We start from the raw sequence: 16,830 nt of genomic DNA on the forward strand, positions 1-16,830 counted from the left end.
CATAATTTCCTCTTTCACTTCTTTGTCCTTTTCACGATGATCAGTTTTACACTATCTGAAGCAGTGTTGGACACACACACACACACAAACACTGTCTGTATAATTTCTTAGGGGTCAGGGAACCAAAACTGTATAAACAGAAGAGTTCTTCCCTATGTGTAATTAAGTTTCCTTAGCCTGTAACTATGGTAGAAGAATCAAGCTAAAATAAAACTAAACTAAGTAATAGCTAATGAAACCTTGAATTCACCTTGTAAGTGAGCACTCACTAAAAAACACAGTGTGCTTTCTGATATTAAAAAAATGAAAAGGAAATTAATATTCAGAATTTTTTATCTTCAAATTACTTCTCATTAATTTATTTTTACACTGTACTGTTTTTTCTCATTCTAAAAGTAATGTATGGTTATGAAAATCCAAATATTTCAGGAATATAGGATGTAATTACTATAATAATAGCTAACACTTGTTAGGAAGTCACTATATTGCAAAAACTGTTTTAAACACTTTCCACGAATTAACTCATTTAATATTTTTAGAAAATAAAAATCCATGGAAACACCAACCTTCCTCCAGATCCACAGAAAACTCATCAATTAAAGAGCAAAAAGTTATATTTATAACTATAAGGGAATCAGGTAGTCTTTCCAAGTTAATTTCCTTCTTGTAGACAGTATATGGTATCTTACAGAAAAGAGAAAAAGAAGACTGTTGTAGCCATACTTATCAAAGCGCCAAATCTTTTTGCAACATATAATTTTCAAGGAAGATTTGGCTCATTCTACACCCTTACTACATTCTGTCCCTACTCTAGGACACAAGGCTGGACAAATCCCATAGTTACATGTATCATTAGAATTCAGAGGGGTCTTTATGCTCCTTTAGGTCAGTGGTTTTCCAATGATGTCCCTGTAGAGTGCTAAATTGCTATTGAATTGCAAAAAGGATTACCAGGCCCTCTGACCTGGAACACTTTCTGTGTGATATTTTTGAATATGAGGTTCTGATTTAAGCTTTCATTTTAAAACAGGATTTTGTTGTAAAAAATAGTTGAAACCACTGATCTAATTTAATCTTTCTCTGCACAGAGATATTCTTGTAAGAATGTGCTTGGCAGGTGGCTATCCAGACTTGAATCTTTCCAAAGAGAAAACCTAACTCTTTCACAAGACACCCTGTACATTTTTGAATGCTCAGAAAAGTTAGTCTATGTAATATCATTCAAAACATGTTTCCTTTTTCCTGTAAGACTTAGTTTTCCTGTAAGATTTAGCAATCCCAAATAATTTCCTTTTCCATATGCGTCCAGGAAATATATTTAAATAGCTACTTATATTTCATTCATAGTTGTCTGCCAGTGGGACCTCTGTTTCTTTAACATAATCCTCTCTAGTGATAAGATTTCTAGGCCCTATTCAATTCTGATCACCCTCTTCTAACGTCCTTTAATTACGGTTTTTTTTCCCCATCAAATATCATTCCAAAGTGTATCTAAAGTATAATTGAACATTCTAGATATGATCCAGCCAATGAGGAATGTATTGGGGCTTTTATCCAATTTGATTGATGCTCTGCTTTAATATTAATTTGGCTAAAGAGTACCTAAGGTTTTTTTGTTCTTCTTTCTTTTTGAAAAGAGTTTTAAAAATGGGTTAATAATAAAGCATGTGGCTAATTAGAAATCCTTATTTCTGCATATATTGTAGTCGAGGGATATCTCCTCTTGTATTTATGTCACCAATTTTCGAACGTGAATGCACTTGTGATGCTTATCTCAATCAAATTGAATCTTAGTCTTCGCCCATTGATGATCTGTCCTAGGATTCCCAAGGGTGTTCTCCACAGAGAAGATTCCATGGCCACATGTCATACCTGCCTTAGAAATTCACAGTACAGATTTGCAAAAAACTACCGAGATGCATTGTTGTAAAGAGACCTCTTTAACATTTTTTTAATGCAACATTTATTTTAGCATAGAACCATTTTTTTAAATCTTCTTTCTTTTAAAGCCTAACATTTGATTACATTACTAGGAATAGTATTCCAGGAAACAATGCCAAGGCCTATTAGGAGAAGTTTGATTTTAAGACTTATCCCTTTAAGATTATGTTAACTGTAAATATGATTACCATGTTTCTTATAGTTCCATCTAGTTCAATAGTTAAAATGTTAATTGCATTGGGTCAGGAAAGGAGTCTTTACATACAAACAGGATTGTTCCTAGATCTGTTTAAATAGGAAAGAAGGGCTGTTCTTGAGGGTGTTGTAATAATCTTGGAGTTGAACATTCTTGGGATGTTGTTGTAATCTCATCTCAGAATTTGGGGACTTAAGAAAAGCTACTGTTTTCTTACTTTAGAAATTTACTCTTTCTGTGGCATTGAAAAATCAAGATATTAATGCCCCACCCTGATATTGTTCATAATTTTTCTATTATTGCTAGTGGTTTCATGGTTATACATGAAAATTCTTCCAGTAAACTATGCTAAATGTTGGGCTGGAAAATCTTACTGTACTCATCCAGTTTTTTCGCACTATTTTTCAAAGATACCCATCATGAAGGAAACTTGTCATGTATGAACAAAATAGATAAATAGCTGACAATCCATTTTAAAAATCATATGATATGTGAATACTCCAAAATTCAGCCTAAAAGTTAATGCAACCTGACATTGGGTGATATTCTAATATTGGTTTATTTTGATGATTTTAAAAGTTGTCATATTTTATTGTTAAGACATATCTATTTGCAAAGATATTTGTCATCAAAATGGCCCATTATGGCTTATAGGGATATACTTCGGGGAAACTTTCCTATGAATAATGTCTCTGGTTAATGTGTGAATATTCTTTAAATGGCCCTTGGTGGTGTCCCCATTCTATAGATAGATAAAACTGTTAAATTATGTCCGCTTTTTGTCAACTTTTTTCTGTGGACCATTATTTTCAGAAAATATTAACAGATACACCTTGTGAATGAAAAGGATTCCATGGTCAATGAAGTTTGAGAGAAAATAAATAATATATCCCCTTTCAGGGAGTCACAGTACATCAGCATATTCAAGACCCTGAGAAATCCTGTGAGAATAAAGATAATGAAAAGCCTGTCTTTATTTCACCTAATATTTTCCAAATTTATTTGAATGTGGAACACATTGCTTTGTTACCTCAGGTTTACCTGTTGACATCATTGAGTCATGACTGGCGAAGTTACCTTTTTTTTTTAATTTTTAGACCAAGTCTCACTCTGTCACTCAGGCTGGAGTGCAATGGTGTGATCTCGGCTCACTGCAACCTCTGCCTCCCGAGTTCAAATAATTCTCCCACCTCAGCCTCCTGTGTAGCTTGGACTACAGATGCGTGCCACCACACGCGGCTAATTTTTGTATTTTTAGTAGAGATAGGGTTTCACTGTGTTGGCCAGGCTGGTCTCGAACTCCTGACCTCCTGATCTGCCTACCTCAACCTCCCAAAGTGCTGGGATTGTAGGCATGAGCCACTGCTCTCGGCCGCAAAGTTAATTTTTCAGGCCCGATATTGGTTTGACCATCACTGTTCCTGGTCTGGACCACCTCTGATGGTCTGTGCCCTCTCATTATGGCCTTTTCCTTTCCTCCAACCAGCCATAGGAATATTAGGTTCTGCTTACTCAGCAAGAACATAATATTTACTTAATCAAACATCCAAATATTTTCTTCATTCATGAACACATTTATCCAATAATGTCTGAGGACAAAGCATAGCCTGATGTATGCTCCATGAGACTAGCAAGAAGTTGACATTATAACTCCCGCCTCCAAAGTGTATGTTCTAGGTCGAGAGATGAGACATACTGAAGGAACTCTCATGAGAGACGTACTCAGGGCTATCAGAATTTAGGCACATGAGAACAGCTCCAGCTACATGACCAGGAGAGGCTTGGTGAAGCATTTGGCACCTGACATGGCCCTGGAAGGTCTAGCTGAGATTTTGATGCATAGGAATGCAGGATCCCCATTGTAGGAAGAAGAAATGACACAGCAAAAGCACAGAGGTGGAAAATCAGGGGGCCTACATGTGGAACTTTGGGTGGTTCAATCAGGTAGACTGGAGGAGACTAGTAGGAATTATATTTGGAACAATTGGTTTTACTCAGTTAACATTGTGTGACAAGATCAGAAAATTCACCAGAAAACTAGCAAAGTATAACGTGGCAGCTTTGCAACCAGAAGGATTGCTGTCATTTCTTCCTCCCTTGTTTTCTCCCTTGTCGTTATCCCCATAAGAGCCCAGGAAATCACAGTTACCAGGCTAGGGCATAGAAGGATTGTTGTTACTTTTTTGCAGATAGGGTCTCATCATGCTGCCCAGTCTGGAGTGCAGTGAGTATTCACCGGCATGATCATGGTACACTACAACCTTGAATTCCTGGGCCCAAGTGATTCTCTCACCTCAGCCTCCCAAGTAGCCGGGATTCCAGGGGCATGCCACCACACCAGGCTTTAGAACAATTCTTTAGAAAGACTTCAGTAAGCTCTGAGCCCATCCCTGCTGTTCTGAGTTCTTATATCTCGGAGACTGCTTAAATTATAGGTTATGTGCAACAGTAAAACACAGACACAGCAGATCACAATGCTGCCCGTATTTAAAAAAAAAAAAAAAAAAAGTGAATGTTGATGTAATATTCAGAGTTTTATAAAACTGTGTGATAACGGTTGCCCAAATATTTATTCCAGTATTAAGGATCTTTCATGTGGTACTATGCTCCCAGCAATGAGAATCTTAAGAAAAGAAAAATTCCCTTCCTTTTGGAATTGATAAATCCTCTTCATTCAAAATTAACATTATTCTTGATATTACTCTACTGAGAAGAAGAGCACACAGTATTTTTTATCTATTCTAACCTTCAGTAAGTGTCCTTAACAGACTTGTAGGAAATGACTGTATACATTTTCCTCTTCCTAAACCCTAGTGGCTGATGGCATTTGGATATAGAAAACTAAGAAAATTTATCAATTAGGTTTAAAAATCTAAGGTATTACACAGTTATTGGTGATGATAAGGGAGTAAAAAGAAAAACTACAGGACTTCCTTTAAACTACTGATTTAGGTGATAAAATTAAGATGATATCCATGGTATAACTTAATAGATGCATCTTACTTTTACTCTAGGTAAAATCATGTGGTCAGATCAATGTAATGGAAGTTGTATTTTAACATATGTGTAAGGTGGGGAGAGGCAGTTTGAGAACTCTGAAAGCACAAAAAAGTATATATTTATATTTACTGGATTTCTGTGATATATACTGACACCACTTTGGTCCTGATCTTATAGGAAGTCAGAGCTTCGCATTAGCAAAGCATCACTGGCTGATTCTGGAGAGTATATGTGCAAAGTGATCAGCAAATTAGGAAATGACAGTGCCTCTGCCAATATCACCATCGTGGATTCAAACGGTAAGAGATACCTACGGTATACTGTTCCTAAATCTGTAAGAAGAGTAATCAAGACACGTGGTAAGACTCATAATAGATTGGTGTGTTAAGTCTCGTTGTGAACAAATTAAAAACAAATAAAGAAAACCAGGTGTTTCAAGGATCTTGTATGTCTTTCATAAACTTCTGTACTCCATGAGATTATATAGACCTTAACTCTACATATATTTTTTACAAAAGGATTTGAATAAGGCCATGAATGGCAGAGATAGGTTGGATTGCTAAAAGATAGAGGTTATACAATTTTTTTAAGTTGATCAGGGAGGGCAGTCAATTCTTTGGCTCTCTGAACAACAGAATACAGTCATATATATATACAGGATATATATACACAATATGTATATATGCACATGCACAGAATATATGCATATTATATATGTACATATATAATATATGCATAGTATGTATATACATATACATATATAATATATACACACATGCATATATAATATGCATATATTCTGTGTGTGTGCAGAATACAGTCCTGACTCAATTCTGGCAATTTATTCCCATTACATCTGGCTCTAGGTAGTAGAAAGTTAGGCCATTAACTTTTTTTAGGCCTATTAATTTTGAAATTAGGACCATTTTAGAGGCAATAAATTTCCTACTATGAAGAGGCTTCATTTTCAGCTTTCTTCAGAATAGTACCAGGCAATCCTTCTTAAACAAATGAATGACTTAGAGGTAAGAAGTACAATCTACCTCTGACAACTTCTCTGAGTTATTCCAGGAAAGTAAAGGAACCACAGCTGATGGCTTTCTGTTTTGTACTAGCCTAATACTCCATGATTTGATGGAATCATCTATAGGAGCTGATGATGATGATGACCTAGCAATGCTTCTTTAAATCTTTTAGCATAATCAAATGCTATTTTAAAGTCTTTGGTGCTCCTCCCTCTCTCTCTCTCTTTCTCTCGTTCTCTTTCTTTCTCTCTTTCTCTCTTTCTTTCTTTCTTTTTTGAATTATGGCACTTAACTATTGCCTTTACAAAATTTGTCATCTGTTATAAAACCAAGCCTAATTGCGTGGCTTCTCGGTAGGAGATGAGAAAGATTCTGCATTTCAAGGGCAAGCGCTCTTAAAGTGATAGGGTAAAAATGCCAGGTCAGCACAGTTAGAGTAAAAGTAATTTTAAGGGTTAATTGTATGGGAGGCTGATGTAGTTTTTGCCACTTGATTCTTCTGTAACATACTAAGAAAGGGAGAAGGGAGATAAAAATAAGAAACAGGGCTGGGAAAATTCAGGTTAATGCCTCATCCTCTCTGGACTTCTCAAGGATCTGTTCCATCGCAGAGTAATCAAAGTTTATCACTTTCATTTTAAATATCTCCCTCCATAGAGAGTAAAAGAGAGCAGGGAAAAGGAGTTTCCATTAGGAGTCCTGTTTATTACAGTTTAAAATGTAAAACCATTTAAAATTTATATGAGTAAATATAGCATCACTTTATTTTTCAACCAGGGCAGGTTAAGCAATAGTAGTTTGCTAATATTACTTTAACCCACGTGGAATTCTGTAGGATGAAGCACACATTAAAAAATTAATTTTAATGGGCTATTTTTTACTTTCTACTATAACCATTGTTTGAAGCTTGTTCTCCTGGGTTTGTCACTGGCTTGGTTCAGTGTGTCGCCTCATGGTTAATGCTATTCAATTGTGATTTTTGACACTTGGATTTCATTTGTGTAGCTATACCACAAAGTCCCAGGAAAATAAAATTAAAGCTAGTGTCATAGTCTCACTGAGTGTCTACAGAAGTATTATGTTGATTATTCCATGGTTTCTGATTTACAGGATTAAGCAATGAATTAGTTTTTACTCTGTTATTCCTGGCAAAAACCCATAGAGTTCCTTTTTTATTAATTTGGGGGTACGGAAAGTTTGATAATATGGCTTTTTACATTTCTTACATAGGAAAAACAACTAATTCCTTTTTTCCCACATTAATTCACTCAAGTCTTGGTCTAGTGATCAAACTTGAATATATAGTGTTGACCAATTATAGGGTAGAGAAATGAAACTCGAAGTGTTTTTGATAATGAGTCCTCTTTACCTCGCAAGAATAAAGAGAAATTTATGGAATATTTTAAGTGAGTCATTGTTAAACAACCAACAAAAATTCTTTCAGAAATAGGTTCCTATGGACTTATGTAATTAAAGCCTCTGAAGAAGGAGAATGAAGAATCTCAATTGTGATGCAAGTTGGCCTTGTTTTTATTCTCTTCTTGGAATGTTAGGAATAGATCATCCTTTGCCAACCCCTTCATTGTATTAAAAAAGAATAAAAGAGTTAGCATAGAAAACAGACTTATTCAGGATCACAGAGATATTTAGCAGCAAAAGGAGTTATGAACCCAGGTTTTGGTTTTTTTTTTCTTTATTTCTACCACAGTGCAGTTCCATCTGTATCTGAAATGTTTTCTGTGTGTGTTTTGTTTTTCATTTTTTGAGACAGGGTTTCACTCGGTCACCCAGGCTAGGGTACAGTGGTATGATCTTGGCTCACTGCAACCTCTGCCTCCTGGACTCAAAGGATCCTCCCACCTCAGCCCACTGAGTAGCTAGGAGTACAGGTGCATGCCATCACACCTAGCTAATTTAAAAAAAAAAAAAAATTTTTTTTTTTTTTTTGAGATGGAGTGTTGCTATGTTGTCCACTCTGGAACTCCTGAGTTCAGCTGTTTTGCCCACTGTGGAACCCCTGAGATCAGTAAGTCCACCCACTTTGAACTCCCAAAGTGCTGGGATTACAGGTGTGAGCCGCTGTGCCCAGCCTTACTCTGTATCTGACTATATGTTTGCAAATGTTTAAGTGAAATTCTTTTGCTTATAAAGAACAGAAGTTGAAGGAATGGTATGAGGCCTAAGGAGTGAGGGATTCTATGGCGAAGAACTAGAACTTCATTATAACTCAGCCTCAAGGAGATGGAATTGTATGCTGGGCATCTCTGGGAATTTAAGCAATGCGAGTTTGTGGTTTTTCTCTCTGGTGTTTCTAACTTTAATATGCTTCTGATACTTTTTTAACTTTTGTACTCTTTCCCACATCTTCTCACCTCTCCTACTTTCAAACTCTGCCCCTTTATAATTCCAGACTTTGATCTGTTTCTTGCCCCCACGGAGCCATATTCTTCATGACACTTTCAGGCATTCTTTCAGCTTTAACCTCTATTGTATGATTGTTTCCTTGGTTCCCCAGTGAAATTCCCCAGACCAAGAATCCTATTAGCAGAGCTGATTGTTCCATATTCATTAAAAGACCTAGAGAACTTACAAATTATCTGCTGTGTGGTCATATGTCCACTGCTACCTCAACTAGGGAGGGTGAAGCCGGAAACATAGCGGCCCAGAAGCTCCTCTCTTTAAACGCTGGGGATGGAGCATGCAGCTCACCTGGGCCTGTGGCTTGGCACCATGATTGACAAGACCAGTTTCCTCTACCTTGGAGGAGATACCCTTTTTGCTCTGCACCTTAGAGTCCTAGTTATAGTGCATCCAGAAGGAAAATATGTAATCATCTTGATCCCTTATCCTCTTCCACTGCTATCTATGAATTTGCTATATTCTGTTCAATGCTTGGTTATCAAAGAAGCTTCATTTGGGTTCTGAGCTCTCCAGGGCTTAGATGTACTGCCTTTGTGTTGTCTCATTCCTGTCTTCCTAGGAATCAGGGCAGAGGTTGCACAGAAACACTTTTTCAGAGACAAAAAGGGCACTTTCTACTGGGGTTATAAATTGCCACACCACTGAATCATGTCTTCCTAAATATAGATATTTACCATTGACTTGGGCTGACAGAGAGTGGAATTCTCAAGAATTCCTTTTCCTTCCCTTCCCTTCCCTTCCCTTCCCTTCCCTTCCCTTCCCCTTTCCCTTCCCCTTCCCCTTCCCCTTCCCCTTCCCCTGCCCTTCCCCTTCCCTTCCCTCTCTTCCCCCCCACCTTTTTTTTTTTTTTTTAATAAACGGTGTTTTGCTGTGTCATCCAGGCTGGAGTGCAGTGGCAGGATCTCGGCTCACTACAACCTCCACCTCCTGGGTTCAAGCAGTTCTCCTGCCTCAGCCTCTTGAGTAGCTGGGATTCTAGATACCCACCACCACACCCCAGCTAATTTTCGTATTTTTTGTAGAGACAAGGTTTTGCCATGTTGGCCATGCTGGTCTCTAACTCCTGACCTCAAATGATCTGCCCACTTTGTATTCCCAAAGTGCTTGGATTACAGGTGTGAACCACCACACCCGGCCAAGAATTTATTGTTTCATTGGGGATTCTAGAAAAAAAAAAAGTTGTTAAAATAAGAACATGCTGTCAAACTATTACATTATGTAGAACTCCCCTTGAGATTTTAATTTATATTTTCTATGAACTATCAGTCACTTTATTAATTTCATTTTTTCACCTTTTCTATATATTTCCAAGAAGTTCATGGCTATAGTTTGAGAATTTCTATACAGGTTTCCTTGATGAATGATCCTGGTAGGTTGCTGCAATCTAATTATCCTAATTCTTTCCTATTCAAAGGATTCCTTGTGATTTACTTAAATTCTCACACAGTTACTTTTTATGTGTTCCGAGATGTTTAGAATATATTTTGATACAAGATTATAAGAGAGATGGGGAGGTTCGGGGAGACATTCATAGGAGGCTGTTTGCTTTCTCCCCAGATGACCTTGCTGTTTGGCATGATATTGAATCCCATTAAGACAGCTATAATAATTATTAGAATAAAATTAGATCATAAAAGTCTTCTGCAATGAAACTCATTGTTTAGATCTATCCGGATTAGTGACTAAATATAAATGAAATGATTAAAAAATTAGGAAATTCCCCTTGAAACAGTGTATGTTTGAGTGTTAACAATGGCCGTGCTTTTACTATTTTCAAGCACTTAGAAAATAATACAGTCAAGCATTTTGCCAACCTACATTTTAGAAATGTAGGTGTTTTCTGTCTTTTCCAATGCCTTTCAACCCCTACTTTGTTCAGAATTAGAGAAAGTAATTTATCATATAGTAGACATATATCAACCTATGCAATCTGCTTATTACTTCTGGGACAATGCAAAGCTTACAAAGACCAGTTGGGTTTTCATATAACAAAGAATTTCATAGGCAGTAACTATGTGATAACTTATGAGTGAATTCCTTTTATGAATTCATCTATGACAAAGGAAAAGGCCCACATACACTATGTTTACACACCCTACACACTATATGTTCATTTGTATTTGTGGTTTATTTGGCTCAGTCTGTATATAGGGAAACTTTCACTTAGCAATTAATTCTTAGCTAACAAGCTTTGTGAAAACTCCTGGGCTTTGGAGTAGGGAAGAGAATAATAGACTTTACTGGTTTCCAAATTAATTAAGTAATGCTTTCTTTTAAAAGATTAATATAGGAGAATATATAATCAATCATATCTTCTCCTAAGTTTTCTTTTTTAATCAGAAGAAAAATTATTTGAGTGAGATTCAAGTTCCCACAGGAGCAATTGGGCTTGTAGCAATAAAATAGCTGTTTCATTTGAGATGAGCAGAAAAATATTATTTTTATAAAATTTAATTAAATTATCAATTGCGGCTTTTAAAAATGGACTCATATTGGTAATAGGCTTAGCCTTACCCCCTCTCCCAAATTGATAATGATGTTAGAAATTTCACGATATTGGTAAACAACCTGCAGCTACATTGAAAAGCATGTAAAATATGTTTTATAATTTGTTTAACAGTCTACATGTATGTTGTGTTATATAGGATGCCCAGGAAGGCAAATACGTGAGAACAACATGAAAACAATAGGGTAGACTTGTCTTTTCAACATATGGTATTCATCCTGTCACTACACCATTTATTAATTTCAAAATTTCTCCGTTGCCTTAGAGTAAGCATTCATTATGAACAGGAAGAATTCGGGTACTCAAAGATGTTCCTCAAGTCATCTTTATAACTGCTAATAAACAAGTGTGTCCGCTTTTAAATCTTTTAAAGAAATCACTTGATCAAAATTTTTGTATGTACAGCAGTGACCTATAAGTTTAGAAAAACAAAGTCACATAAGTGAATGTTGAAATACAGACACATTTTAGGTATGTTTGTATATACTGTATACAATGTGTATATGTGTATTTTGCTACATAATTACATTTAGTATATTATGATCATGGTGAAATTGCAAACATGTTACATTCATAATAATTAGAAAAATTTCTTTCTAGAAGATATCTTTGAGACCATGCAACTTTTTCCTGAGACCAGACCCAGTTTATTAAGAAAGAATTCAAACATTACAAATATACTAATGTTCCTTATGTTTACTTGCCTGTTCAGCATAAGTTGCTCAGCTGTGTTCAGTTTCTGATAATTCTAAAACCTAATTAATTTGCACTAATGAAGGGACTGTCCTTTATAAATTAACAAATTTAATATACCAAATTACTATAGGAAAATATGTTGCTTAAATAAACATCATGAAGATTGCAGGATTTAATGCTTTTTTAAAAGTCTGTAAGTGTAATATAAAATTACTTTCAATTTACTTTTAACAAAAGGCTGTTTTCCAAATCTATAAATTCTACCCATAGCACACATAAAAATGCTTGCTGAGTGGTTTTAATTAAAAAGATTAACTTTCTTACTAGCAAGATTATGTTTAAAATGAAGACTCCTTTGGTGTAGAAGTATAGGTTAACTTTTGAGCTTGTATTTCCTCCAGGATTAATTCAGAAGATTTGTATTTGAAACTATAATCATTAAAGATATTTTAAGATCTCCAAGATAAATACCTAATTTTAGGAAGAGGGGTTATTTTAAGTTGTCTCTGTGTAGCTGCGTCTCTGTGTAGAGGTTACAGTAGTAACCTCCTGTTCTGGTATTTTTATGTAACATTCAATTTAAAAATGAAACATTATGGTCAACCTTTCCTCTAATCTGAGGTATTTTTTGCCGGAGATAGAAAAGTTCTGATTTTTTTTTTTTTTTTTTGGAAGGTCACAGTGGACAGCTACTCAATTTGTCAAAAATAAATTTGAAAAGAGTCTTGATATCCGAGTTGGGATTGGGGGTGCTCTAGTTGTGCACCTTGAGTTTACAACTTCATCTGGTTGTAATGTCATTGATGAATCCTGAAGGACAAGAGAAGGAAGCATCTCTCTTAGTGTGGGTCCTTTGTTTGGAAACATGGCCCTTCTAGATATTTCTAGAGAAGGACACACACTTTGAATCTCTAATATAGTTTCTCTAAGATTACATTTTCTCAAAGAAGAACAATTTCATTTTCTGCAGCCCAAATCGAGAAAGCTTGTTGGAGCTGCTTCAGAAACAGATATCTTCATATTACCAATTCGGAATATCTTGTTTCTCGTCTGATGCTTGAGAAAATCCTGAGAAAATGATGTACCCCTACATACTAATTCCTTTCACTTAGCCCCATTTTTAGTGGATATAAGAGCCAGTGTAGGCAACTTTGATGTATTGAAACCAATCTTACTCCTTGAATAGTTTGCCCTCTTAATCTGTGATTAGAGAGGATCATCCACCCTTAATTTGCAGCAGAAAGACACATTTGGTCTTACTAAAGGTATATTGCTAATCACTTATTCTTAAACATTGCTACTGAGTCTCACATGACTGTTTTCCTTTCAATTCCACAAAATCTTTTGTCCCTAGAGAAACTTCAGAGGTTGAAGAAATATTGCCACTTAAATTGATTCCACTTATCTACTAGACTAGTCCAATCTTGGAAACCCTAAATGGCCATATCTGTATTTAAAGATGATTATATTAGGAATAAATTTTCTACTCCATGATTAACAGAATATTAATTTAAACATAAAATTGTATATGACCTGCTTAGGATTCTCAGTTAGATCTCATAATTTTTTGTATAGTGGATAGTATCACAGTAGATTCAACTTATCTTTTGTCCCAGTTAGAAAATGTGAACTACCATTAAGTCATTTGGCAAGACTTATGACACAATGAAACTTGAATGATATTCATCATTGCATCTCTACATCTTTCCAGGCCTCATAAAACTGTGCCTTGCTAAAAGTGTTAGATTCTGCCAAACTGAAGCCCTTTTCACAAGAACTGAATATGGAATTAGACAATGTAACTACCCTGTATTCCATCATAAAGGCAGCAAGAAAACAAGGTCAAAGTTTGAATAAGACTATCACAATCTTAATGATAATGATGTATCCAGAAGTATACAGGTTGGATTCATCCTTCATTTCTTTGGGGTGGGAACTGCATACTTACTGCCTGGGTAGCTGATATCTATCATATGATAAGGCACCTGTCTTCATTCTCACTGGCAATTTTAAATAGAGTTCAGTGCCAGAATTTGATGTTTTTCACCAATCCTAATTAGAAACTTGGCTTACTTTTACTTTTGAACAAAAATGTACTTGTTAAAGATCGTAACTTAAAAATTCTTACTATAGCTGGGTGATCTGATAGCTTTGACTTTCTTAGTTCCCCTATTTTGACTTTTCTTCCTGAGAAGCCTACTACCTCTTTGACATAAATTCTTCCTCACTGACCCAAGTGGGGGCAGTGAATGCTTACTAATTATTCTAGTGCAGCTGATTTTATGCTCTTTGCCTAAGAAAGGAGAACTATCGATTTGGACTGTCTTTCTGCATTTCTCACTCTCTGTATGGTTAAAGCCTGGACTTTTCTCACTCCCTTGCAATACTTCCTTCCTTTATACTTACTTTTAGTTTGAAGGCAGGCTGTGGTACCTGCTCCCGGCCTCCTGCTTATATATCATAATGCCCTATCACCTTTTTTTTTCAGAGATCATCACTGGCATGCCAGCCTCAACTGAAGGAGCATATATGTCTTCAGGTAAGGAAAATAAGCCTGGCACATTTTACTAACCAGAATGACAACCATAACTGCTGGCTGCTCCTTCTACTAATCAGAACCCCTTCTGCATCCAAACCTCTCAGCCGCTCTTGTTTTCTGCTTCAATGTTTTTCTCAACCTTGTTCTGTCTTTTTGGATTTTACTTAAGGGAGGATGGTTCTTGCTGCATCTTCAAACTTAGGCCTGAGAAACATACATGAGTGAAAGAAATCTACATCTAGATGCAACTTAATGACATTAAGCAAATAAAGGAGATATCTGAGTTACAAGCTCAGTTTTTATGTCTTTCCAGGTGCTTCTCTTAGCTGCCTTCTACTCTTTTACCCCTCAGAGTGTATTCCTGGATAATTTATCAACATCTGATCTGTGACCTTTGGGTTTGTAATGATCAGTTGTGGATCGCTAAACTTAAAAAAAAAAAAAAAAAGACTTACAGCCTGACATTTAAAAATGCTGTTGTCTTTTGTTTTTGTTGGTTTCTTACTTGCCTATAATATTTGCCGATAGCATTCATAGTCTGGGCAGATAATTAGCAACTTAGAACCCAACTCTAGCAATGCATATATAACCATAATTCATTGATTTCTTCACAAGCTATGCATTTAATCAATCCTCTATGTATTTCATTTTTTAAACGTTTTCTTATTCTTTGTAATTCTATAATTAATAGAACCTTAGAACATTTAAAAATTAATCTTTATTTGGAAGAAAATTTTTGAAGACCCGAGATTGGAAATTCATCCCAGAGGTACAATGGTAATTTGGTTTTGCCTGGTGCCTTTTCTTTTACAAAAATTCTTACATTTCATTTGATAATCACAATAAACTTGTGAAACAAGACATCATTTTTCCTCATTTTACAGATGAGAAAACTGAAGCATTAGAAATGTTAAGTCATATATCTCAGGAAGTAGAAGAGAAGGTACTTCAAGTTCAGTATTCTTTTTGTTACTCCACATTTAATATTTTAGCTTCATTGAGTTTTTCATTATGGCTGGTACCTTGTTGAAACTGTAGAATGACCTATAATCAACATGCCGTTTTCCATCTTACCTTCATTGGTTTCCTCTTCCCTTCAAAACCATTGTTTAAAACCATGAAAGCTAAACATCTCTGTATCCTAGACTATTTTAGCTATAGTTAGGGCATATTCATGTGTCATTACTAAGATATAAGTGTATGTGTATTGTGGAATGGTATCATCCTGGAGTCTAAGAGGTTGTTACTCTTCTGAGAGAAGGAAGGAAGGAAAAAAGAGGGAAAAGAGAGAAAAAAAAGAAATCAAATATTCTGAATTTCTTCACCTTTCATCTACACATTTCTGTAATATAGGGATTTCATTATATGTGACTCCAGTACATGCCATTAGGAAAAAAGAGCTTTTACATTTATATGGAACTTGTCTTGGGAAATTGACTATAACTATTATTTCTTAATATGTGACTTAAATCTTGTTAACTTTCTGGCTGTTGACTTTCAATCCTTCTTTGATACTAAGACTTCTTTATTTCTTACTAATGAAAACCCATCCGTTCCATGCTTTTTTCTGCATGAGTCATATTTTTCATTCTCTCTGTACTTAATTACTGTTTTTTCTTCTTTTATCTTTGCTACCTAAGAAAATCTTGCTACTAGATATCCCCAACTATTGTATGATTTATTTAATTAGCATGGTTGATTTGATTCTAATGTAATAACTCTATTGCTCTAGCAGACTGCATGGACTTCAGCACTTTCTGGTCAGGATGTTTATGCAGATCCAGGTTGCCTGGAAATACTCTCAATCTTGTTTGTTTATTTATTTGGCATGCATGAAAGTTGGCTTTCACTCTCTTGGAATCCGGGGGCTATTCCCTTTGGTTTCATGTTTTCTAAAAATCAAGACCACACCTAAAAGAAAGTATTTTCTATCTCACCCTGTGGTGTGGATCTCTTCAGAGTAGTCTGTCTTGGGAGTTCAGATAATGCTTGGTGTGTGGGATATTCTTACAGATGGATTGACTCCATTTTCATCCCTTTTAAAAGTCTTCGGGTCTAGACTATGGAAATATTCCTTTGTGATCTTTGAGTATTGCATATATCTTCTGACTTATAAATGCTTCAGCTTCTCTGTTGCACTGTGTTCTAGGATTCTTTTACTAGGTGATACCCAAGCCTGGCAAATTTCTAATTTAAGAGTCCAAGCAGCATGACTCAATAAAACCTCATTCCACTTTTATGTTTTATAGAGTCTCCCATTAGAATATCAGTATCAACAGAAGGAGCAAATACTTCTTCATGTAAGTATACTTAAATATTCTGTTCACTGGTTTTTAACCCAAGACACTATCTGCTTTGGAAGGTCACGTTCACGTCTATCCTCTGCCCCTATTAAGGGTCAGAGTATTGAGTTTGGCAACAGTTGGTATTTGCTATTTGGAGTAGAAATGGCCTCCTAATATGCTCAAGGACAACTAGACATCTTGTCCTCCCAGTATGCATAAGA

At 35.7% G+C, this 16,830-nt stretch overlaps 1 protein-coding gene across 6 annotated transcripts in view; it reads left to right on the plus strand.

Moving 5' to 3' along the window:
• NRG1 (neuregulin 1) overlaps window positions 1–16,830 on the plus strand; it is a 219,668-nt gene that overhangs the window by 50,762 nt on the left and 152,076 nt on the right. For 5 of the 6 annotated variants that reach the window (XM_003902626.5, XM_003902625.5, XM_003902624.5 and 2 more), the window contains exons 3-5: window positions 5,315–5,436; window positions 14,274–14,324; window positions 16,574–16,624. In XM_003902626.5, the coding sequence (XP_003902675.1) occupies window positions 5,315–5,436; window positions 14,274–14,324; window positions 16,574–16,624 (224 nt within the window). The remainder of the gene's footprint in view (window positions 1–5,314; window positions 5,437–14,273; window positions 14,325–16,573; window positions 16,625–16,830) is intronic. The other variant, XM_009212845.4, reaches the window with a different exon arrangement.

This window comes from Papio anubis, chromosome 8 (assembly GCF_008728515.1).
Source record: "Papio anubis isolate 15944 chromosome 8, Panubis1.0, whole genome shotgun sequence".
Taxonomy (NCBI): domain Eukaryota; kingdom Metazoa; phylum Chordata; class Mammalia; order Primates; family Cercopithecidae; genus Papio; species Papio anubis.